The sequence below is a fragment of the Mustela putorius genome, unplaced genomic scaffold (genome assembly GCF_011764305.1).
Source record: "Mustela putorius furo isolate JIRA1106 unplaced genomic scaffold, ASM1176430v1.1 tig00000224_pilon_pilon_pilon, whole genome shotgun sequence".
Classification (NCBI taxonomy): domain Eukaryota; kingdom Metazoa; phylum Chordata; class Mammalia; order Carnivora; family Mustelidae; genus Mustela; species Mustela putorius.
The window spans coordinates 13895524-13921545 of NW_025421321.1; the positions used below are offsets into that span (position 1 = coordinate 13895524).

The following is a 26022-nucleotide window of genomic DNA, read 5'->3' on the forward strand; positions in this document are numbered from 1 at the left end:
GGCGTGCCTGAGTGGCTCAGTGGGTTGAGCCTCTGCCTTCTGCTCGGGTCTTGATCTCAGGGTCTTGGGATTGAGCCCCACACTGGGCTCTTTGCTCGGTAGGGAGCCTGCTCCCCCGCCCCCCGCCCTGCCGCCACCACCACCTACTTGTGATTTCTCTCTCTGTCAAAAAAATAAATAAAATCTTAAAAAAAAAAATACAAGGAGATCAATAAAAACTACCTTAACAAGATAAAAAATATCCATATATTTCCACCCAAATGCTAATGCAGATCTAATAGTGAAGCATTCCAGGAGTTCCAGTAAAGTCAGGCTCAAAAATGCCTATCATTTTACAACACCTTGAAATTTTTATTCAATAAAATTATACAAGAGATACAAAAGAAGAGGTATAAGAGGGGCACCTGGGTGGCTTAGTCGGTTAAACATCTGCCTTTGGCTCAGGTTATGATCTTCAGGACCTGGGATTGAGCCCCACCCACATCGGGCTCCCAGCTCAACAGGGTGTCTGCTCTCCCTCTCCTTCTGCCTCTGTCCCTGCTTGTGCTTTCTACATCTCTCTCTCTCTCTCGCAAATGAACAAATAAAATCTTTTTTAAAAAAGAGGTATAAGAATTGAAAAGAAGTAAAAATCATCACCATTTGGAGATGATGGGATTGTTTATTTGGAAAATTCAAGAGAATAAACTGATAAACTAGCCGAAATAATAACTCATGGAGGTGGCCAAACATTTACTACACAAAACCCTATAGCTTGCTTCATATATATTCAAATAACAACCAGTTAGAAAATATAATAAAAGAGAAGATCTCATTTATAAGAGAAACAAAACTAGTTTCCAAAAATAAAGTTAACAAGAGAAATGAAGAAAGATTTCAAATACTAATGGAACATCTAGAAAAACTTAAATAAAAAGGAAACACCCTGTTCATAAATAGGAAGACTCAGTCATCAAGATGGCAAGTCTTAGTAAATTGTATTTCTTTCAATCACAATGAAAATGCCAGTAAAATAAAAATATGGACATAATTTGAGAAAATTCTAAAAAAAGAATAACAAGGGACTAGTCCTAACAGATAAGAAAACATATTACAAAGCTGTAGTAATTAACACTTTGGTAGCGTCATATGAATACGCAAAGTTCACTTCTGAGAACTTGTTCTGTAGGTATATACTTGCAAATGTATACTCTGTGTACAGATGCATCCACGGCAGCATTGTTTGTAACCCCAAAATACTGAAAGCAGACTATTATTGAAGTAAAAAATTATTTTTAATGGATTATGATGTGGTCATACTCTAAAAATTTTTTTTAAATCCCCACTTGTCCATTTTAAAGTAAAGAAATCTTTTGAAAATGAAGACCTTCTTATTAGATATGTAACTTCAGTGATATAAATTTCTATGATGGAGTGATTTTTTCTCTTAATTAACCTGGAAGGTTTAATATAATGTTCTAATCTGCACACTCGGCTATCAATATAGAATTTGGCTGAATTTGCGTGGTGAGATTTTGATCTTGGTGAAAAGTAGGTAAGTGCATATCCAAAGAGACAATACAGTGTTATTTGAGAATAAAGCCCTTAATTTTTAATTTGCTGCAGTTTAAGAGTAGGTCTTAAAAATACAATGTCCCTGGGGCGCCTGGCTGGCTCAGGGGGTGAAAGCCTCTGCCTTGGGCTCTGGTCATGATCCCAGGGTCCTGCATCGGGCTCTCTGCTCAGCAGGGAGCCTGCTTCCCTTCCTCTCTCTCCGCCTGCCTCTCTGCCTACTTGTGATCTCTGTCTTTCAAATAAATAAATAAAATATTTTTAAAAAATACAATGTCCCCAAATGTTAAAATCTGGCTCATTTTAATACCTGAAGGAGAACTCCAACAAAATGTCAGAAACTGGACAACACCCTTGTTTCTTCAGTGCAGAACATGAAATCATAGGGGACAGGGTCCTTCTTTAAATTTGTCAGGCAAATAAAAAAAAAAAGTTAATAATAGAAGGCACACATGGTAATTTCATTCCCCCACATTCAGGATAGCAATGGAAGGAAAAGGGACTGTGGCATCTCTAGAACTCTCAGTAGTTCTCACGATTCTGTTACTGTACTTGTAGCAAAACCCACTCACAGGTATAGTTTATTGGGAAATTTCTCAACGAGAGCCCTCAGCCTCCTTATCTTAGTTACCTTCTTCTAACCTTCCTCTTCAACCTGACAAAGGACAAATAAACAACTACTTACAATGTCAGTTTGTCTACAGACATGGCTTGTGCATCCAAGAGAAAAAGCCTATCCTGAAATGAAAGTCAGCTATCTGATGTATAAACTGATGTCTGCATCTCTAGAACTTGACTCTCTCCTGCTAAAAATTATTTGGTTCCATAAGCCTTATGGATTCATGTCTTTCAAAGGTACTCCAATTACGAATCTTAAAACGTCTCCTATAAGAGGGAAAAAGTGTATTAATTGCTTCAGGGAATACAAAAATATAGTAAGCAGAATCCTTGCCTTCAAGAAAGTTCTCATCTCCCCTGCTAGAGAAGAAGGCACGACTTTCTCGGTCTTGTTTGTTACTATGTCTCTGGCACCTAGAACAGCACTTGGTGCATAGAAAGTCATCAAGATATTTGTCAGGAAGTGAATGAACGAAAACCATGAAAATGAAGAAAACATGCTTTGAGCATTAAGAGAATATGCGTATTTGACCATGGGACCAGTCTAAGGCCAAGAGAAACCTAAAGGATGATAAGATTAAGGCCGGAGAAGGAGAGAAATGATAGTTAGGCCATCCTAATTTAGGAGGACAAGGAGGAGGGGGACAGGACTGGCTAAGGCCAGAGATGAGAAAGACCAGATGTGTCCAGAAAGTGCAGAGGCTTGGGTGGCCACAGGAGAGGGCCATGGGAGAAGGCGTATGTTGGAGAAGCAGAGGGAGCCAGACTGAATGAGAAGAGTGAAGGAAAGTGAGGGCAGGCGGAGAAGGTCTAGAAAAACCAGCAACTGTATTCCACTTGGCTGAGATTTACACTTTTAAAATCATTTTTCATACCCCTGGTTTAACCTTTAAAAGAAAATGAGCCTCCGAAAAGATATAAATCTTAAAAAGCAGTAGGGCAATGGGGCCAATAGCCAGTCCTGGGGGCCCACATAAAGGTGAAATTTGGGTTATAAAGAAGTCTTCAGTGTTATAATAAGTTCCATAGTTTACAAAAATTAATGGTTTATCAAAGAATAATACAAGTCCCGGGCCTAAATTCACTAGCAATTTTCACACAAAGATAAACTCTTTTTGAAGGCAGAGACTTACTTTTAATATCACAGCAGGGTATATTTGATGGATTTAAAAATATATATATTGTAACTGTTAACTAATATTAACCAGAGAATGACGCCATTCACTAATTCTGGAACACCTGAAAACATGTAGACGTCAAAAACTCCGACTGCTTCTTTATTAGACAGTCACAGGTTTGAAGACAGCTTCAGATAAACCTAACAATTGAGAAGCTGTAAGTATCCTTGCTCTTTCAACCAGTCTCTAGCTATAATTAGCAGCATGATTTCCTTTGTTCACAAGTTACTCTGGATAACTCCATATAGATGTTCCCCAAGGCAAAATACCTTGGACCTATTAGGTAAATGAATGGATGGCTGCACAGATGGACAAACAAATGAACCATCAAATGATTGTACTAAGATCTGTGAGACAAAATGGTTATGATACTTCGTCTATGTGCGTCCTAGACCTTCCTTGACCAGGGCGAAAGCTTCCAGGCCTCCACCATCATGTCTGTCACGGTAAGCAACATTTAGATTTGGATAGGGATGCCTGGGTGGCTCTGTCTGTTAAGCATCTGCCTTGGGCTCAGGTCATGATCCTGGGGTCCTGGGATTGAGCCCCGCATGGGGTTCCCTGCTCGGCGGGAAGCCTGCTTCTCCCTCTCCCAGTCCCCCTGCTTGTGTTCCCTCTCTCACTGTCTCTCTCTCTCTGTCAAATAAATAAATAAAATCTTAAGAAAAAAAAAATTAGATTGGGATTAAAGTGGAACAGAGGGAGTAAGAAAGTTTTGTTATTAAAGGAGGAGCATGGGGCGCCTGGGTGGCTCAGTGGGCTAAAGCCTCTCCCTTCAGCTCGGGTCATGATCCCAGGATCCTGGGATTGAGCCCCGCATCAGGCTCTCTGCTCAGCAGGGAGCCTGCTTCCCTTCCTCTCTCTCTGCCTGCCTCTCTGCCTACTTGTGATCTCTGTCTGTCAAATAAATAAATAAAATCTTAAAAAAAAAAAAAGAAAAAAGAGGAGCACTTTTCTAGTCAAGAGCGCTGGTGATGGGGGCAGCAGGGGTGGCCTCACCGTGGAGCTGCTGAAGCTTACCTCGGTTAGGCCCCTCATTTGCATAAGCTCCTTCCAAGGCCTACCAGGAGCCCTAGGCATGTGTTCACGTGGTCAAATGCCTCTGTAGAATTTGCCAAAGTAAGGTAAAATCAAATCCATTGTCCTCATGAGGGCCCTCAACATAGGTTTCAGGCCCCATGCAGCCTGGGTCCGCCCTGGCTTGAGAGGCAAGAGGAGTGCGGGTCACTGCCCAACAAGAACCCTGTCAGAGCAACAAGGAGTTGGGGGGGCAGGGGCTTTCCCATTCTTATTCCGTTCTAGTTCCTCTTCAAAAACCACCATTTCCTAAGCCCAGAGTTCTCAGTACCCTGATACTCCTCTCTGTGGCTACATGGTATTTGCCCATAAAGTCACAGCAGACGTTTAGCCGTTCCAAACTTATGCCAAGCTTTGAAGTGCTTTTTAATAGTGGAAATACGTGGCTCACAGGTGGGCTTTGTAGCTACAGTAAATGCTTCTCGGTTATCTGTCGCTACTGTTATTCCACACCTCCAATTTGGAGGAGAAATTCTGCATATGCTTTGAGGCACTAAAAAAGAATAGTGAACTATATCTTAGCTCTTTTGTGAACCGTTTCCTTTTATTTCTTCTTGTATGGAACTAATGTGCTCATCATATTGTACTGGTTATGGGTGGGAAAGCAGTGGAGAGAAGGGAAATGCTGATTATTACATCACTGGTTGGCAGTTCCTCTGAGCTTCTGGAAGGTTAAGTGGTCAAGTAGCTTCTAATGTGAGATCAGGTCATTTCAAGGACCGACTCATCCCCCTGGTTTTCTGGCAAAGTGCTTTAGTAGACTTTGGACAACATGCTTATAGTGGTAAAAGAAAAATAACTGACCACAACTAATATGAGACAAAGACAAAAAAAAAAAAAAACCCTAAAACCAAACCCTTCATCTTGGAGGTTCCTGAATGGCTACTGACACAAAGACTATCTGTCCATGTACATAATAGACAATATATTTAAAGCATTTTTGAGAACATATAGACACAAAGGCCATTTTGGATACACCCTGTGTTGAATAGGGACATTTTGCTTCTCTATGTAACTTAATTATTTCATGAAGAGATGACAGAAAATACTGTTGCACTCCTTAAGTTAAACACTTGACATTTTTTATTCCTCAAAATGGAACATTTTCAAAATCTAGATATGTTTATTAATTAGTGATTATTAACACCCAGTAAACAACATTATGTCTTGTAAAAACACAATCTCTCTTCACAGCATGATGCTGAATCTATTATTCCCTGATTCCATATGCTGAAATACACTCAAATGGTCACAAATGACCTTAAGCATTAAATAAATGTAAATGAGGACAACATTGAAAATGTGCTTTTGATTGATAAGTAAAAGACCAGGTTGAAAATCACGTCCCAAAATGAAGTCCTCCCCAGAAGGGTATGGCAGTCCTCACTGTGGCGTAAAGGCTGCCGTAAGAATGAAGAAGACACGATAGTGGATGGTTCTTTCTCCTGACCTGCCTGAGGCTTTCTGGGAAACTGGTTTGTGATTAAATGAGAAACAAAGGGCATCACCCACGCCCCCCACAACCCCAAGCCACCAGCTTGCGCTGACATTCTACTACAGGATTTAAAAACACGAGGACACTTCCTTACCTTTACCAGTTGACACCAGAGAAAAATAATCATTGCTATTCCACGGCCTCAGCCCAATCTGGACCACAGGTTTTTATTTTTTATTTTATTTTATTTTATTAATAAAAATATATATGTCATTTATATATCTAACAACGAAAATTTACAGAGTAGGACCACAGGTTTTTAAAGCGATGCTGCTATTCAGTCATCTTTTTTTTTTTTTTTTTAAATCCCAAACTGAGTAGTGGTGGGAAAGCATCTTTGACACAGAGAAAACTCAAAATATCAAAGGTCTAACGTCTGGGGTTCAACATATAAATGAATGCAAAAGGCACAAATACAGGTATTTCATGTGAAAAGTACTAAATGATTACTTGCTCTTCTAGGTCCTATCATCAGAACAAAAGAAAATGTAGCATCACAGAAAACACCATTGTTTTGGTTGAGGGTAAGAATTTCTCCAAGCTCGAATAAGAATGAACAGAATCTAGGGGCGCCTGGGTGGCTCAGTTGTTAAAAGTCTGCCTTTGGCTCAGGTCATGATCCCAGGTCCTGGGATGGAGCCCCTCATGTGGCTGCCTGCTCTCTCTGCCTGCTTGTGGTCCCTTTCTCACTCTCTCTCTCTCTGTCAAATAAATAAATAAAAACTTAAAAAAAAAAAAAAAAAGAACAGAATCTAAAAAGGAATGGATACCTAAACTATTTTAAAATCATAAATAGAGCAAGGTTTCTTAATTATGGCACTACTGACATTTTCAGCCAGATAGGTCTTTGTCATGGGCACTCTCTTGTGCATTGTAGGATGGTGAGCAGGACCCCTGGCCTCTGTCTACTAGATGCCATTAGTGATCCTCTCCCCTGAGTCAGGACAATGCAAGAGTCCCGGGGGCAAGACTGCCCCCAGGCTGAGAACCAGAGGAAAAGAGCATTCATAAGGAGGCCCCAGGAAGGCTTCTCCCAGCTTCAGACTGTGCACTCTCAATCCTAAACTCATTCCCAACCTCGGGTTCAATATACTTCAGCTTTCCTCATTGGCTGAAGATAATGAAAATGCCCGCCTGCCCCTTCATGATCTTCTGAACATTAAATAAGAGATTTTTAAAGTGCTTAGAACAATGCCTGACCCACAGTAAGTGCTCAGTAAATAAATGTTAGCTATTATTATTTTTAATTATCACCCACAGAGAAAACCAGAATGTTTTAATGAAGAAAAGTATCTTACCAGCTTGATATTTTCTGAGTTTTAAATGCGCCAGCCTTCTGATTCCTTGTGATGATGTCGCTCACGTCTATAGAACACAGTTAAGAAAGCTTCTGCTGTGATTGTCAACTGACTCAAAAAAAAAAAAAAACCATCCACAAATACAGTGATCTTCTTACTGTACATGGGATCAGCATAGTAAAAAGAGAAGAGTTGTAGGGTATGAGGCAGAAGAAGAAGGGTCAATCCCTTGTTCTACCACCAAATGTTGAATTACTTGCCACAGGCAAGCTCTTTTAATTCCCTGGGCAGCAGTTTTGTCACCTGTGAAATGTACCTGCAGGGAGCATGTGTGCAGGGTCCAGGGTTCTGGGTGCTGGTGGGTGTAGATGACTATCAGATAGGTGCCATGCCTCACTTGCTTAAAAGAGCTATAGCCCCAAAGGCATGCCTCTTTCAGTCAGTGGGGAAAGGACCTATACCAAGAAAAGCCATATATCTGGAAGACATGTTTTGAGGAGCTGGTTTATTACATCACACAGTGCCATCTTGGTGTAGATCCGTGGGAAAAACCATGTCAGGTTCTAACAATGGGCAAAGCTAGGCTTGAGATCAACTTCATTTGCTTCCACTTCTGGACACTAAATCTTACAACTATTTTGTTTCTCTTCTTGCTCTGGTCCCTGTGTGACCCAGAGCCAAACGGATGACCCAGCTGTATCAACCACCAGAGCTCTCATGGCATATACTTTCTGTACTGACCTCCCATCCTGGCTTCATCATATTGCCCTGGCTTTCTGATTTCAATCACCTTCACTTACTCATTTATTTTATATGGCATATATTCTGTATCATTGTAAAAAGCCACTAAGTTCCTCTTACAGAATAAAGCAGATTTAAATAAACAAGAAATAAAATAATTCCAGTGAAGGCTGCAAGCTGAACTAAATTGGGCCCATGGGGAGGACACCAAGCAGACAAGCGATGTTCCCCTAGTGCTCAGAAAAACAGATTTCCTGAATGCTCGGAACAAGCATTGGCCAAGATCTCCCTGTAAGAACAGAGCCACAGGACTTTTTAACCCAAATCTCTGCTTGAAACATCAGGCACACCCATTTCTTCTCTGAGTGAATAAGCAGGTACTGTGATAGCTTTCTGCCCCCCCCAGGAGTGGGTAGGAAAAATCAATTAGGTCTCCTAATGAAGGGCTTTGTGGAGGTTTACAAAAGTGCTATAATGCAGACTTTTTTTTTTTCTGGGTGAACTTTCCTGTATGCAAATTAAATACCGTTAAATTACATTCATTAAAAAAATAAAAGAGACTAATTTGCCTACTTGTTTTGATTAACTAAAATGACACATCGGCCTACAGTTCTGTCTATTTCAGGAAGAAAGTATTTCAGGAAAGTCTTCTAAATGAAATGTCTTATAGGAAAGGACAGCTGACATCGTTATTCTGAGGAGAACAAAATTAGTGAAGAGTCAAATGACAACAGTTTTTGGTTTGAGCCCCTCCCCCCCGCCACACCCTACTCCACATTTCTATGACATCCAGCAGCACACGGAAATACTCCCCAAACACCTGTAGCGTCATGTGAGTACATGACTAATCTATCAAGCAAAACATATTATTTTGTTAGTGGAGGTAACACTTTTTATAAAATAGTCGCAGGGAAGTTAAATTATATAACTCTGAAAACCTATTACTAATTTTTAGTAAACATCTTAATGCTATATGCTTTTATACAATTTATAAACCCGTGCCTCCAGGAGTTCAGGTTGAAGCAAGTGTACGTATTTATATTCTAGAGGGGCTTTTTTTTTCCTTTAATGAAAAAATTCACAGCAGTATTTAGGCTGCTTTATTTTTAGAGCTGGGAGGGAAATATATTTTATGGTTTAGGAGGTGTTTTTATATTAAAACAAGTACAGAGAAAAAAAAAAAGAAATGGCAAGAGCATATTAAAATATCTTAAGATATTTACTCTGATAATCTTCCCCCTCACCCTTCACTTTGGGTCAGATTTGGAGGCGGTACCTCTGGCTGGCACTGTGTCTAATAATACATTTTATCATTTTTCTGTGTTACCTCAGAGTGATAAAGGATGTCCAATCAAATCAAGTCAGTATGTCCAGGACAGTGTTCAACAGGGTGGACCAAATCATGTTCCCTGTACCGTACCTACCTTCTGGAAGTCTTCAGTGGGAGGTGCTGGGTGCAAAGATAGCTTTAATGTGATTTCTGATTAACTGGATCCAGAACAATCAACTCCAGGCTCCTTGTCTAGGCTACAGGATCCATGCTTGAGGCTAAAAGAAACCAAGTTTCTACATCTTGGTTTACTTCTGTCAAAAAAGCATAGTTCAGGAGTGGGGCTCCCTTTTAATTTTGGTTCAGTTGAGTTTTAATCTTAAAATGCACTTTTTTTGTATAATAAGTTACTGAAACAAGTAACTTTAACTTTATATATCTAAATATAATTAAGTTAATTACATAGAAAATATTATTTAAAATACTAGCCTCCTCCTGCAGTTAGTGATTATTAATTTATCAGGAGCCTGCATCTACATTTTGGGACTTGGCCCTGTTCTTTTTTTTTTTTTTTTTTTTAAGAGTTTATTTATTTGACAGACAGAGATCACAAGTAGGCAGAGAGGCAGGCAGAGAGATAGAGGGAGGAAGCAGGCTCCCTGCTGATCAGAGAGCCCCATGCGGGGCTCGATCCCATGACCCTGAGATCATGACCCGAACCGAAGGCAGAGGCTTAACCCACTGAGCCACCCAGGTGCCCCTTGGCCTTGTTCTTTAAGCAAGAAAGTTCTTTTTAAAATAATAACATTGAGGGGCACCTGGGTGGCTCAGCGGGTTAAAGCCTCTGCCTTCTGCTCGGGTCATGATCTCGGGGTCCTGGGATGGAGCCCCGCACCAGGCTCTCTGCTCAGTGGGGAGCCTGCTTCCTCCTCTCTCTCTGCCTGCTTCTCTGCCTACTTGTGATCTCTGTCAAATAAATAAATAAAATCTTTAAAAAAATCTTTAAAATAATAACATTGTGATCCACAAAGCATTACTTTTTCAGTGTATGTTACCATTTATTTTCACTGGACCATACAAGGTGAGGGTAGGAAAACAAGAAATAATAATATAAATCCTGTTCGTTCTGACCTCTAAAGGATTTTAGAAATGCTGGACGTGGCAATATTTGCCAATTTAAAAGCTGCAAAATATTCTTAAATGTGCTCGTTATCAAGGGAATTGAGAAGACGACCAGGAGGTACCTTGAACTGTTAGCTATGTCAACTGCTATGTTTTTGGATGAGAGGCCTTTTCTTCCTGAGAGTTCTGAGGAAACTGCAGGATGACACTCACCAAACTATTCTAAGTTTTAGTGAAACAGAATGGTTGAATGGGGGGAAATAAACTTTGAAGTCAAATGAACCTGGCTGGCTTCTAAAGCTCATTCTGCTACTTGGTGGCTGTGTGAACTTGGGTAAATCAGCCTCTCTGAGCTCCATCTCAAAAACAGGAATAATGATCCCTATTTCACAGGCTTAATGGAGTATCACATAGGATGAGCCAGACCATATTGGTGCCTAATTCATGTCAGTTCATTTTCTTTTTCAATAACTCAGGCAAAAGCTTCAGTGGGATGAAGAGGCTGGTGAGTAACTAAAATGAGGTTTGGCAGTCAAGCTTTATTTTCTCTCCCTGCTGCTCAGAACTAATTATGTGGACATTTATACTGTACAATTTAAATAACTGGAAAGAATCAAAGAACTTTTGCCCTGTAGATTTTCAGTGTCTTTCCCACGTATAAATGTGCTCCAGCCAAGGCATCTAGTCTGGGTCCCACCAGAAAGGGGACTTGTTTGTCTTGTCCACTGCTGTGTCTTCAATGCCTGAAATGGCCTGCAGGTAAACGGTGGTTGGATTAATTTTAATTAGTTAGTTAGATTAATTTATTACTTAATCCAAATTGAATTTGCAAAGCTATTTATTGAGCTTCTACCCAATATAAGGCACATGCAGTCCATTAATGACTCAGTTAGCAAATAGAGGTACAGCTGGCCCAGACATTAGAGGAACACAGGATGATGGCCTAGCATTGCCAAGGTCTTCACCATCCATAGCACGGGCTGCATAGTCCACAGGGAGCTTAATGCAGTAGTTACTCAAGTCAGAGATGCTGTTAATAAATAAGATAATGTTAAGCCAGGGCTCTCTCCTTTAAAATGCACGGGAGATTGACCAATTTGGGGTGAATCCTAAGCCTGAAATCATGATCCAGACTGTGCCTGCTGTAGGAATAAGATGCTTGGGTCAGAAGCACAAGAAATGGATCACCAAGCACTGCTACATTCTGCAGATAACATGCTTGATACTTCCTAAGGATGGGTCAAGGCAGGGTGCTTGTGTGGGGAGAATTAGTGAGTGACCCAGAGAGGGCTGCTCACCTCTAGGTGTTGTACTTTTATCCATTACAATTGGGAAGAGGCTTGGCATCAATAATAAGTCAGTATATCATTTCTCCCCTCTGTTCTTACGCCATTATCATCACCAGCCACGAACTTTAGTGAGTTATTATTATCTGTAGGCACTTGGAGATTTCTTCCTTTATTACACCAAAAGGGCTGTGCCAAAGGAAAGGGAACACGTTTCAACCTATCTTAGGTGAAGTTGAGAACTGATGAACCAAATGATGCCATTTCTAATTTATCCTTTGTTCTCTGTGGGTACAGATAAATGGCATCTGTAAAGAGAGGCAGCTCTTGGGTAGGGGGGTACTGGATTAGACGCAGCAGTACAGTTTAAGGACTAAGGAGAACTGGGACACGTACCCACGAGTCTGAGAAAATATTTAGGACTTACATCATTCACTTACACCTCAAGTCTTAATCTCTTTTCAGGTATCTCTGTTTAATAGATCTCAAATCAACATCTAGCTTTCCAGGGTCAAGGGAGAGAGCCCTGGAAGACATAGCCAAACCATCTGATACATCTGAGGGAAGATTAGAAATAACCTCACAACTGGTTATAGGCTTCTATGATATAAAGATTCAGAACTCATCCATTCATTACCTGACATATTTAAAAAATAGAAATAATTGAAGATAAAAAGGAAGGATCAAAAAATGCTACTTTTTTAAAAGGTAAAAATCAGAATCTTAGAAGCTTAAGAGACTAGGAAATGAAGATTCAGTTGGATTCATTAAATTCGGATGCGAAGAACAACGAAAATAATTTTTAAAATGAAGAGAATAATATACAGGCCAATACTCAGATGTGATGTGGGACTGCCAGGTCGATTTTCAATTACATTTCACTGATGTATTCATTTGTTTCTTAATGTGCTCATCTTGCCCATTAAGAATAATTAGCAGCTTTGCTTAGAGATTTTCTGGTTTCTGGCAATGGTTCTCCCCCCTTTTTTTTTGTTGACATCCACTTTTACTTTTTAGAAAGTAATTTTTGGATAATATCCTACAACTGCTATATAATTTAGGCTTCCTAAAATTTTAAAGGAAAGATGTAAACAGTAATTTTTAAATGAATTTGTTTCAATCTATATGCATCAACAGTATGTGAGTCAGTGAATTAGTTATTCTTACAGAAAGTGGGCACACAAATAGAAAAAAAAATCATTCATATTAACCTTACTTAGCACAACAGCTTACAATGAATGCCAATTGTAAGCTCTATTAGCAAATCAAGAATAACATTAGTATTAAAAGCAAAAACACATTGCCAATTTTTAAGGCGTTAGGCATGCTTTTTTTCTCTTAATTAAAAAAAAAAAATTAGATCTGGTTACAAAAGAAAAAAGCCCACAAACATGGAACAACTGCATGATAAAAACTGAACTCCATCAGGAAAGTCCTAAGAGATGAAATAAAACACACTACCGGTTTTGGTCTGCATCCTGAAAGGACCTACTTTATCTACATTGTAAAGTTCTTCCCCTCCTGCCCTTTGGCACCCCGCTATATTAAACCCATTGTAAAACCCAGCACAATAAAGCACTCTCAGGGCTGAGCTTCTGAGGACCAAATGTTAAAAATCCATTTTCTTGGGAGGGGGCTGTACCAATCATTTCTTTGAAAGGCCAGCAGAGTGAATACAGAATCGGAGATTTCCTCTCTGATTTCAAGAGCTGGCATGGCATCTTTGCTGTTCAAAGCAAAGGTGTGCTAATTAATGACATTAGCATTGCTTCCCTTCTCTGGAAGCGCTGTACTTTAGCTCAATAATAATTTGAGTACAATTAAATTTACATACTGACTACAGATGTTCCTATAGTTGGATAAAAGTTCTAATTTGTTTCTGATGCTATTAAATGAGACACCTGCTGACTTGAGAAAAACCTCAGGTTGCCGGGCCCAATCTGAAAGTTTCTGTGGCTCTAATGACCCTCTCCTGTCCAATAATCCTCCTTCCCTCTTTTGCCCTCCTCCCCCCACAAAAAATACCATCCACTGGGGCTGAGCCAGCATACCTGCCTTCCTCTCGCTCTCAGTGCTCCCTGACATGCGGAGGAGGAACACAGTGAAATGATACAGTGCGAGGCATAACTCAGAATAAAGCAGAGTGAATGAAACAACATCGGCTCATCTCCGGGAATATTTTGAGAAACTTGCGACAGTCTGAAGATCATGATTAAAATCCTGCATCTTAAAAAAGGAAGCACCTTTTGTGATCTCTTTCCCTTGTGTGAAAGGCCAGGATTGTGATTGGCTGTTTTTCCTTCCTGAAATTTTTTTTTTTTTTTTTAAGTCTGTCAGGCAATTAGCTGGGTGGGGCTCTGCAGAGCACACCAGTGCCGCTGAACAATATTAGCTACTGTGCTTCTTGTACCTCCTTTCTCCTATTTGAGCAGCCTGATCGAGTTGCTGCAAATTTTATTTTTAAATGATCGTGGAGCCAAGGTAGAAAAAGAAAATCAAAAGGGGGCTTTCTGTAAGAAGTCGCAAAAATCGAAAACTGCTTTGGCATTTTCGGGGTCTAAGATGCAAATAAGCGGATTGCCTCCTTCATAATGTAAATGTAAGGCATACCAAAAACCCAAAGCAAATATATCTTCCACTTCTCTCAATTTCTAACGGCTGTTAACTGCGCCTGAACAAATCAGCTCGATTGCTAAAGTAGCCACAAATTATGCTTGCTTTCTTAGTTAAAGTACAGTTCAATTTTCAGGAACTCTGTGTACATATTAGTAAAGCATAATCTAATATAATGGGCTTGGAACTGTAATAGCATAGCAGAAAAAAAAAAAGAGATTGCTTTTATAATCCTAAATAAAAGGAAATAATGGAAAGCTGATAGCAGTTTCCAGTGGGGAGCTATAGGTAACCTCTCGACAATTAGAGTAGGTCCCATCCGACCTAGCACAGACACACAAGATCAAACCCAGGAAAGATCAAACCCATGATGAACATGATGCCGGAAGTTAGTTTTTGCAAGCAATAGTGGATATAATAAATATCCAATCGTGTACTTCATACTGGGAAATTTCAGTGACAATAAAAGGACAGGAATGCCTGAAAATTATTCTGAAGCAACTGTTCTCTTTGCCTTGAGTGGTCCACAAAATGTGGGCTCCTTTCACAAGATGTGACCGTAAAAAAAAAAAAAAATCTATCGAACTAAAAGAAAAAACAGTCGTCGCCAAATGAAGTCCATATATTCCTACTTTTTCTTAATTACTTATCACGTGTGTGGGGGGGGATTCTTTTTTAATACCCCATGCTGTCTTTCTTTATATCAATTGTTACTCAGCCGGGAAAAAGGAACAAGCACAACAAACCCGTTTTCTATCTGAATAAGGATACTTCTGATGGCCTTTTCATTCCCATCAGTTAACAGAACTTCTTTGACATCTGCAGAAATAGCAACCTGAAAAAAAAAAGGAGCACAGCAAACAATGAGCAAATATGCTTGTCTGTGTGGAAGTGAAGACAGGAGTGACAAGCCTTCAGTATCATGCTTCCTCACCTATTTCTCTGTAACAATCTTCAATCTTTTTTCATTTTATGTCTGCATTATTTTAATCATTCAATCAAATCAGTCAATACTTTTATCATTCCATTTGCGGGAGCCTCTATCTTGCTATCATTCTGTTCGGTAATTGCATTGTGACAGCGGATGATGGTATTCTGAGAGGCTTTCATTTGTGGGCTTCTGTTTATCTGGTAGAGCCATCATACAAGGCTGTCACTCTGCCTTTCAGCTTGCTTCTGTCTGACTGCCTGATGCCCTTCATATAACTTTGCATTGCAGGCAGATGGCTTTGTGAGGGTAATTTTTTTGTGAGCTTTGACATGCTCGCACATTGGGCTGTAACCTCGACACATTGTGTAAGAGCGACAGGTTTGTCAAATGCCAATCAGTGTAACAATATGCTTTTATTTGTAGAGACATAAAAACTTGTCTAATGCACTGTGCTGCTACATAATATCTCCTGAATACATGACTCAGAACCCAGAGAATGGGGAACGACGTTCCTGAATGGCCAATCTAATTCAAAAGAATCTAATTACTGAGCGCTCTGGATCATGTTTGTTGGTGTAATAATGCAGGCAAAACATTAGCAGCTATATCATGGTGCTCCAACTGTGATTCGCCGGGCTATTCCTGTATCTTAGCAAATGGGACTATAATCTGAAGAAAAAAAAAAATGCTTTCGCTATGGCAAAGAAAGACCGTGCGAGGCCTGGAATGTCACAACAAGCGATATTGACTACACTGAGGTAAAATGTTTCTGCTCATCGAGGCAACCATAAAATCAATATGATCCGAAAGTAAGTCAATCTAGAAGGTCTCTCAAGACCCGGCAGCTTGACCGCAGCTGATGCTGTTGACGGTTCTCTGACCCAGCAGTTGGAGGCCCTGGAACATTTTTCCTTTTGTTCCTCCCTCTGAATGGGATTGGAATTGAGAAAAGACCTACCATGAGCCCAGCCAAGCATGTCATGCCACCCCCTAGCTCACACACAGCAAGGTCCCTGAAAGAGAGAAAAGAAATGGTAGAACCCATACAAATTAGATGAAAATGGTCAGAGAGATATATATGTTACAAGAACAAACTGCCATCTGCGGTAAGAACGGCGCTACCAGGAAGTTGTAGAGACATGACTAGGCTACCTCATGTTGCTTTGCGTTTTAAAAATAATTATGAAATAGAAAAGTCACAAAGCAGGCAAATCAGTGGGGGTTCCCTCATTAGTGTTCACTGCAACATTACCACCGCTGAGCTGAAAAATCTGAGAAGGTTCCCTTTTTTTCCCTTGTCAATGGCGCTGTCTTTTAGAACTAAACTAGCTAGAGTAGCGAAAGATAATTGTTAGGAAAGGGTAACACTGTTAATCCACATTCATTCCTTCAAAAACAGACAAGTAAATGAAGAACATATAGGAGTGTGTATATACCTATATTTTAGTCAAATACACACAACACACACACACACACACACACACGCACACACACAAATGCAATCTTGAAATTTTTGAAAAAAAAATTCGAAACCAAACTGAAACATTTTGGAAATCTGAACCGCCCCCATAAAGAACAATTACACAAAGAGCATTTAGCAATTAACACTTAAATCACAACTGACCCCAACACAACACAGTGAATAAACAATGCAGGGACATAATATGGTTAAGCCAGCAAACCGAGGCTAAAGCAATGACGGGGCTCTGACTTCACCGCTCAAAAGTAAAGCGGCTCAGAGTTAAAGCTGACAGTCTAGGGGGCCACTCTGCACTCACCTTCCCCTTTGTGCCTAAATATCAGCCCTCAACGTGTGACATTCTTACCCTACACCACTGCTCGATGATTGGAGCTCCAGTGAAGCTTAAGCACAGGGAGAAGAGCAAATACCAGACTCCCAGAGCAGCTCTGTGGCCCAAAGTCAATACTGCCCTGTGCTCATTTTATACGCTTCAACCTTAAGATCGCTCCTTCTTCCCAGGTTGGGAAGTTTATTACCTCGACAGGAGAAAAGAAAGAGAGAAGGAGAGAACTGAAAGGGGGGCGGGCAAAGAGAGGGAAGAGGAAGAGAAGCCAAGCAAGGACATTCATATTCCGAAACACACTTAATGAGTATTTAGTTGTTCAAGGCAATTATAGGCTGGTTGGTAAATATGAACCCACGGAGCTTCAAAAAATACATATTATTGACCCAATCTTGTAAGTACATATTGTTAAAACACACACCATGATCACTAATGACTTGTCTGGAATCATAATGGGCTATTCAGGAAGCATATGTTGGGTGACTTTTATAAAATGAGAATTAAAAATGAAAAACCTATATTTTCTGGATTTACCAAACATCTTTAGAATTTTTAAATAAAAGGAGGTGTTTATTTTTTTTTCCTGTTTCCTAAATCTCATCCATGGGTTTGATCTATAATTGCACACTGACAGTTGAAAACCTTTATTTCCGTAGCATGAATCTGTAACAGTAATTTATATTTTACAAATACATATTGTTAGGTCTATAAAATACCTTTAAAACCAGGAGTGGGATGGCATATTTAAATAATAGCTGGGGGGTATTTATTTATCAAATATTCTGTAGTGATTTCCCTAGCATAAGTTTAAAGAATGTCTTTATTGTAGTTTTTTTTTCTTTTCTTTTTTTTTTTTTTTCTTTTGACCTTCACAATCAGTAAGGATTGATTGGAGCTTCACTTTTGTTTCCAAAATCAAAGTGAAATAAAATGCCTTGAGTGGAAATCAAAAGCCTTTGACATATAGCAAAAAGCTTGCTGTGCTTTTTGTGCAGTATTAGTACCCAAAGGCAATTCAGATTTCTTTTCAGAAGCAACATGTTTTCACCATGAACTTCTTCTCTTCTTTTCTTCCTTCCCCCTCCCTCCTTCCCTTCCTTCCTTCTTCTTTCTTTCTTTCTTCCTTTTCTTTTCTTTCTTACATATTTTTCAACAACTTAATTTGAAGAATGTAATCATGGCAATCTTTAATATGCAGATATAATACTCATAATCACTAAAAAGTACTTTTTTAAGGACAGCTTTGTACCTGAATACGTTTCTGTGCTTGAGGCAATAGTAAGCCAAAACCTCTTCAGATGGCCAGATGCCTAGAAAACACAAGAGGAAACACTTTTCGATTATAGGAATCTGTTCTATAATCATTCACTATAATCATTCTCTTAAGAAATGGCTTTTAAAAATAATGTTCAGTACAAGCTGTTTCAACTTGAATCAAACTCAACATAATTATTACTTGTAATATGTCATATCAAATGAGGTTTTTTGTCGATGATAGCTTTTTTCCCAGAAAACAGTAAAATATCCCAAATAAATTTTACTAAATTTCTATTACAACAAGACAGCAAAACAACAACCAAAATTACAAATACTAAAAGTTCAATTTTAATGGTATTTCAGGTAGTTGATCTTGCATATGTGAACCTTCTTCTCAGCCAATTCATAAACACCAGTTGAAGACCTAATGTATATGCAGTTCATGTGAGGCAAAAATAAATGGAAAAAACACTTGTAAGGAGCAAAGAAAACTACCAAGGTCATTAAAACTTTTTCTTTGACTCTGTCCTAATGTTTTCAAATACACACAATTATTTCCTTTTTTCAATTAGAAATATCAAACTGGAGGTTTAAATTAAGAAATTCAAGTTTCACCAACTTTGCCACATCTTTAAATTTAACCATCGGGGTTCCTGGGTGGCTCAGTGGGTTAAAGCCTCTGCCTTTGGCTCAGGTCATGATCCCAGGGTCCTGGGATGGCACCCTGCATCAGGCTCTCTGCTCAGCAGGGAGCCTGCTTCCCCCTCCCTCTCTCTCTGCCTGCCTCTCTGATCTCTGCCTGTCAAATAAATAAATAAAATATTGAAATAAATAAATAAATTTAACCATCAACCTGTGCAGTAAACTCCATAGATGGGCAATTTCTAAAATCATCACTTACAAATCATTTCCTTTGAGGACTTAATCTTCATGAATGAATATGAATGCCTTAAACAAAAATACAAACATGCTTGGAAATGATAGTCTCTAGCAGTTATCACAGGGTCATAGGGCTCTAAGTACTTTTGATGTTTTTTACACTTTTTGTATTTTCCAAAGATCTTTTCAACAAATATGTATCACTCCTATGATCGGAATAAACCACAGCCTTATAAAAACTGGGTTTTTGCCAAGGGTTCAGACTCAAAGGTCAGGCGGGACAATAGCACCCTGCTCCACCTGGGGTTGAAAAGGCCCCGCTGTCCTGGGAAAGAGCAATGAATGTTCTCTGCCTTCGCACTAAACTCTGTTCTCGTGGGTCCAGATGCAAAGTTGAAATACCTAATGTGACTTTTTTTTTTTCCTCCTAGATGCATCTCCAGCTTCAAAGAATGAGAAATCCCAACATTTCAACATTTCAGAGAAGAGGATGTCAAAGAAATGGTAAGTAAAATCCTAAGGGAATCAGTGGTAGATGAACAGCAAAGACCCCAGAGAAGCATTTGGAGCAGGGAAGTCTGCCTCCATGGTATTTCTGGTAGGAATGACAGTTTGGGAGAGAACAGAGTAAACCAGCAAGTGTTTGGAGTCATATTTAGGAAGAAAGTCAGAAAGGCAGTGGAGCATAGCAATTAAGATCACAGGAGCTTTGGAACCAGACTCTTTGGGCTCCAGTCCCAGCTTGTTGGGCTGCATTCCCTGGCTGAGTGACCTTGGATAGTTTACCTAACTTCTCTGTGCCTCAGCTTCCTCATCTGTAAAATAATGTAATTGTAGTATCAACTTCATAGAATGGCTGTGAGCATTAAATAAGTAAAATACATGAAATGTCTTTAGAACAGTTCATAATGAACTCAAAGAAAAATTAGTTGTTAATGTTATTCTCCTGGAGGGGATAAAAGGGTAGACGAGAGAATATGTGGACCCTGATCATTATCCCAAAGACCAGAACAGATGGAGAACGTTTTTGTCCTGTTCCCATGCATGAACTTTGCTACAACCCTGAAGTCCTAATGCCCGTTATATCTCCATATTCTGTAAAGAATAAAGTATATAATAAAATTCTCTGAAGGAAGAGCCCAAGATACTGTTCCACACCAAGTACATATAATCATCAGCATAATGAATTTCTTTATGCCTTTAGTAGAAGGTTTTGAGGTTTAAAAAAAGTAATGATAGGGGAAGGGTATTTAACTAAAACTCAAGCTTTGATTAAGTACAAAAATGTGACTTTTAAATGAATAGTCTTTAAAGAGAGTTTTATAATTTTCTCAAAAAATTATAGAGGTTGATTTTTAACTAAATTAAATACAAAAATATGTAGAACAAAGTTAATAAAATCACCTTAAATTACACCACTAGTGTATAACCTCTAGTAACATTTTGGACATCATTCTAAAAAAAGCTCTCTGAAGCACAAAGATACTTTACACAAACGGGATCTTATTATGCAGGTATTTGTCAGTCTGACTCTGCCCCACTCAATATGTAGCGAGTAACTTCCAATGACAGTAAAAGTGTACCTGCATCATTTTTTTTTTTTTAAAGTAGGCTCCATGCCCCAGAATGAAGCCCAACACGGGGCTCAAACTCATGACCATGAGATCAAGACCTGAACTGAGATCAAGAGTTGGACACTTAACCAACGAAGCTACCCAGGCTTCCCCTTGCATCATTATTTTTAATGACTGCCTGATTTGATGTTTGCATCATAATTTATTTAACCCATTTCTTCTTGAGAGACGTTCAAGTTATTTTGAGGTTTTGGTCCTATGAGATTATAGACAGTGGTACCATGAAGACACATTTTCCCCCCAAACTAGGATTTTTTCTCTATAGGTCAAATACACTCAGAAATGGGAAATCTGGTCAAAGGTTAAGTACCTATCACACTGTGATATATCAGACTATCCTCCAAAACATTTATACCAAACTATACCTCCAAATAAGAGTGTTTATTTCCCCAAAGTCCTTTTTTTTTTTTAAGATTTTTATTTATTTGACAGACAGAAATCACAAGTAGGCAGAGAGGCAGGCAGAGAGAGAGGAGAAAGCAGGCTCCCCGCTGAGCAGAGAGTCCGATGCGGGGCTCGATCTCAGGACCCTGGGATCATGACCTGAGCCGAAGGCAGAGGCTTTAACCCACTGAGCCACCCAGGCGCCCCCCCCCCAAAATCTTTTTAAGATGAGGTTTGGCAACCTATTTTATTTTTTGCCAATCTATTATGTTTTCCAAAGTTATCTCAGTGCAAACCAACACCATAATGAGATACCATTTCATGCCTTCTAGGATGGCTATAACCAAAAAGTCAGACAATAGCAACCACTGGTGAGGTTGAGGAGTAAATATTGAAAATGGTACAGCTGCTTTGGAAAACAGTCTGGCAGCTCACCAAAAATTTAAATGTAGAATTAACATCTGGCCCAATAATTTCACTCCTAGGAATGGACGCAAGAGAAAAGAAAACATGGCAACACAAAAAGTTGTCAGTGAACGTTCATAGTGGCATTATTCATAATAGCCAAAAAGCAGAAACAACCCCAACATCCATCAACTGATGAGCAGATAAAATGTGGTAGAGCCATTCAATGGACCATTATATGGCAACAAAAAGAAATAAAGTACTGACTTATGCTACAACATAGATGGAACATGAAAGCATTACGCTTGAATGAAGGAAGCTCAACACAAAGAACCACATGTGGCATGTTTCCATTTATATGAAATGCTCAGAATAAACAAATTCACAGAGACAGAATATACAGTGGTGATTGTCTAGGGCTGTGATGGTTGAGAGTAAATGTGGAGTGACCTTTTAGAGGTGATGAAATACACTAAAATGGTGGTGACGGTTGCACAACTCTGTGAATATACTAAAAATCACTGGGTGAACTGTGTAGTATGTGAATTACATCTTAATAATGCCATTATTTTAAGTCAATCAGAGAAAGACAATTATCATATGGCCTCCCTGATATGAGGAAGTTGAGAACCAAAGTGGGGAGTTTGGGGGGTAGGAAAGGAAAAAATGAAACAAGATGGGGTCAGGAGGGAGAGAAACCATAAGCGACTCTTAATCTCACAAAACAAACTGAGGGTTGGGTGGGGGGTGTTATAGACACTGGGGAAGGTATGTGCTATGGTGAGTGCTGTGAAGTGTGTAAACCCAGCGATTCACAGACCTGTACCCCTGGGGCTAATAATACATTGTATGTTAACAAAAAATTAAAAATTTAAAAAAAATAATGCCATTATTTTAAAAAGTTTTCTCATTTCTATTTGTGGAATTATAATGGTCTTTTTTAAAAAAAGGATTTTATTTGTAAAGAACTTATACAGAGTTTAAAGAGCCACTGAGTTCTGTGAGAATGACTAAGACAAAAAATGATTAAGACAAATGATTTTGATTAAGATTAGTACCCAGCCCCTCTGACTCAATCTTTCTCTTTTCTCAGAAACTGCTACTTACAATTCTTTTAATTGATGTGAGCGGCAATTACCTCCATATTTCCACATATGTTTGTATTGTCACTTCTTGATTTTTCAGTTTTAGGTATTATCTATTGCCCCTTCACTATGGAAGATAAGCTTCTTTCCCTTTCATCTATACTCCTCACCTCATACCACACACATTATGTTCCTTATCCACCCACCATCACCATCTTCCAATTATAGATGTTATAATTTTGGTAATATAGAGTCATTGTCAATTTCATTATGACCAGGAAATAATACTGAGTCATGTAATAAACTGTGATTGCTATTTCTCTCATGTATAATTCCCCCACATGTGGAGTTTATAATTGTCTATTTTTTTTTCTCCTTTGCTAAGGTTTTTTATTCAATCTCAAAATCCAGTTGTCAAATTTGCCCTCTCAGTACATTCATTCACATCAGGTATTCTATCCACCTCATGAGGAATTCTCTCTTGGTGCCTTCCCACCTGCCTTAGCCTGGACTGAATGCCCCCTGTGCTTGGTGCACAGCTGATACCCTAGAATCAATTTTCATACCATTCCAGACTCCCTTTTGTCCTTCTCCTGTATTGCATCTCTTGTTTCTTCTACTGTTTGTCTTCCTCTCTTGGTTTACTTCCTCATTTTAGTGCAAGACATCCTTCAGTAGCTTCTTGAAAAAAAGTGCGTGGAGGTGAATATTTGGGAACTTCCATGATTCAGTGGGTAATCTCAATCTGGAGACTCCATGCTCTTCAGATCTTGAAAAATTCCTTGGGAAGTTCCACTGATTACTTCCTGTCCTCTTTACCTAGAGTTCCTATTATTTGGATGTTGAATCTCTTGAACATGTCCTCTAATTTTCTTATATTTTCTTTCCTGCTTTTAATCTCATACTGTTTTCTATTTTCTTGGAAATTTCCTCAACTTTATCTTCCAACGCACACTTCTCATTTATGCTTTTTTTTTTTTTTTAAGATTTACTTGAGAAAGAGAGAGTCACAAATGGGTGGGAGGAGGGGCACAGAGAGAGAGGGAGAGGGAGAATCCACAAGCAGACTTTCCCCTGAGTGCAGAAACCAGTATGGGACCTGATCCCAGGACCCCAAACCGAAATCAAGAGTCAGACACTTAACTGACTGAGCCACCTAGGTGCCCTACACTTATGCTATTTTTGCTGGTAGTCCTCTGAATATTTCTTTTTTAGTGCATCTTCTTCCTGTTTCATGAATCAATCTTTTAAAAAATTATTTGAAAATATTAATTACAGTTTCTTTTAAGTTTTCTTATTCCTACATAGTCTATTTTCTTCATGTTGCTTTTTCCTGTTAATTGATTTTGGTACCTTTCACATTAAAACTTTACTCAGATATCTGGTAATTCTTTGATGTTTGCTTAAACATAATAATAGAAAGATAAAAAGCTGGTTGGAAGTGAAGCTGGCTGAGTGTTGGGGGATGGAGTGGAGTGGAGGTGGCTCTTGTGTAGGCTCACCCAGTCTCTCTAGCCTGCTTCTGGTACGCTCTCTGATTTCAGCTGTGCCTGGTGTCCCTCAACCAAACACCCTTCGGTTTAACCCTCTCTGTAGAACAAAACTCTTTCATTTGGGAGTACAGAGAAAGAAGTTACTCAGTAGTCTGGAATAGGTATGTAACTACTTTACAAACAGTTTTCAATCAATCTTCCTTGTTTTAGCCCCCTTCAACTCCTACTTGTACAAATGCCTCAACTTCTGAGCCTTTCAAAGTCTCAGAAGTATGAATTGGTTTGGTTTTCAGTTTTCTCATATCTGCTGAGTCAATGACTTCTCATCCATTTGTTCCCAGCTTCCAAAATTATGTTGTTGTATGTCCCCTCATTCTATCGTTCTTGTGGGCTTAGGTTTTAAAAACATCTTCTTTATAGTAGCTTACTGAGGTTTCTGGAAGGAAGTGACTTTAATGCATTGTTCAACCTCCGAGTTTACCTGAAATCCAGAAATGTATGGTCTTTTGAATGTAACTGTTTATGGGCTAATTCTAGAACCCAAGACACATTATAGCAATTCTTATCTCTCACAGAGTACATTTTCTTTGCCTAAATACTTGAAACTTTGAGTGGTGGTGGGGTTTCAGTATATATATCCCAGAAGAACAGTGACCAGAAGGACTTCATGAAACAAAGAGAAACTCATTGGAAAAATGATGAGAATATATTTTAGAAGGACATACAACCCAATGACACTAGTAGGGAAGATTTTCTTATGCTCAAGATTTTTATACTCCATTAATAATATCATAGGGCTCTATCAATCAATTACAGGTATTTCCACTATATTATTGACATCACTTGATAGAGAAAGAAAAATGCCATAGCGGCATTGGAGTTGCTACAGTATTGGTCCCCCCAAAAAGCATCACAAGACATTTTAATTAATGACTTATTCTAGATAACTTGTTTCCTAAACACATGTCATGAATTAGGATACTTTCTTAAAAATTAGCTTCCTTAAAAAAAAAGCTTTAGTGCTTTCTATATAAATTGAATTAGTTTAACTCATAGGAGAAAAGTCTTTCTTCATCCACTGGGCTTCCATAAAGCATTAACTAAACAAGACCTCTGTTTGGAAGAAGAAAAAGAATAGTATATTATACTTGGGTTTCCATGGTCATTTGATTTCATTCCATTTTCTTTCAAACAAAGGATTGCTTCCTTCGGGATGCCTCTGTCAGAACAGGTCTGCTAGATCTAACAAACTTCAGAAAGCTGTAGCCAGCCAACACGAAAATAAGAAAAACTAGCTGTCTATGTAGCAATAATGGGGGGAGAAGTTGCCAATGTGATCCATTTTCTGTATGCAGCCACTTTTTTGTTGTTTGTTAAGTAGCTAGTATAGAATTAAATTAAATGCCAAGTTTTACAATTAACCTGGAAACCAACAATACATCCATTATTAACCTGAGGGCTGAACCACCCTAAAATTAACTATGTAGATATTAAGAGACCTAAATCTCTAACTGAGATTAGAGATCTTCTAATCCTTGCTCCTAGATCACTTGCATTTGAGATCTTTTTGCTTCTCCAGAGTTCATGTTAGAGGAAAGTCCTGAGAATTTGTCAGATGGCAGCCGACCAGCAGACTACTGACTCCCGCTTTTCACTCTAAGAGCTTGTACTTGGCCCTTGGGGGCAACACACCCAGCTCTGGAAGCACAGAGATGGTTTTACTTTGATTAACTGATATCTACCCATGCAGCAGTCTTCTTTACCCTCCTCAAAAGAAAGGATCATGTCCATCATGCAGGAGTCAGAAGTAAGGCCTCTCCCAAATCTGAGACTCCAATGGGGAGGCCACCACACCCTTAGCTAAGCTGTTAAGTCTTCTGGAAGAAGATATTCATTGGCA

The 26022-nt window shown here is 39.1% G+C and overlaps 1 protein-coding gene across 2 annotated transcripts in view; it reads right to left on the minus strand.

Moving 5' to 3' along the window:
- CAMKMT (calmodulin-lysine N-methyltransferase) overlaps positions 1-26022 on the minus strand; it is a 374335-nt gene that overhangs the window by 41046 nt on the left and 307267 nt on the right. For both annotated transcript variants that reach the window (XM_045077742.1, XM_004752981.3), the window contains exons 4-7: positions 18235-18295; positions 16139-16193; positions 15021-15084; positions 7218-7284 (exon numbers count right to left, since the gene is read on the minus strand). In XM_045077742.1, the coding sequence (XP_044933677.1) occupies positions 7218-7284; positions 15021-15084; positions 16139-16193; positions 18235-18295 (247 nt within the window). The remainder of the gene's footprint in view (positions 1-7217; positions 7285-15020; positions 15085-16138; positions 16194-18234; positions 18296-26022) is intronic.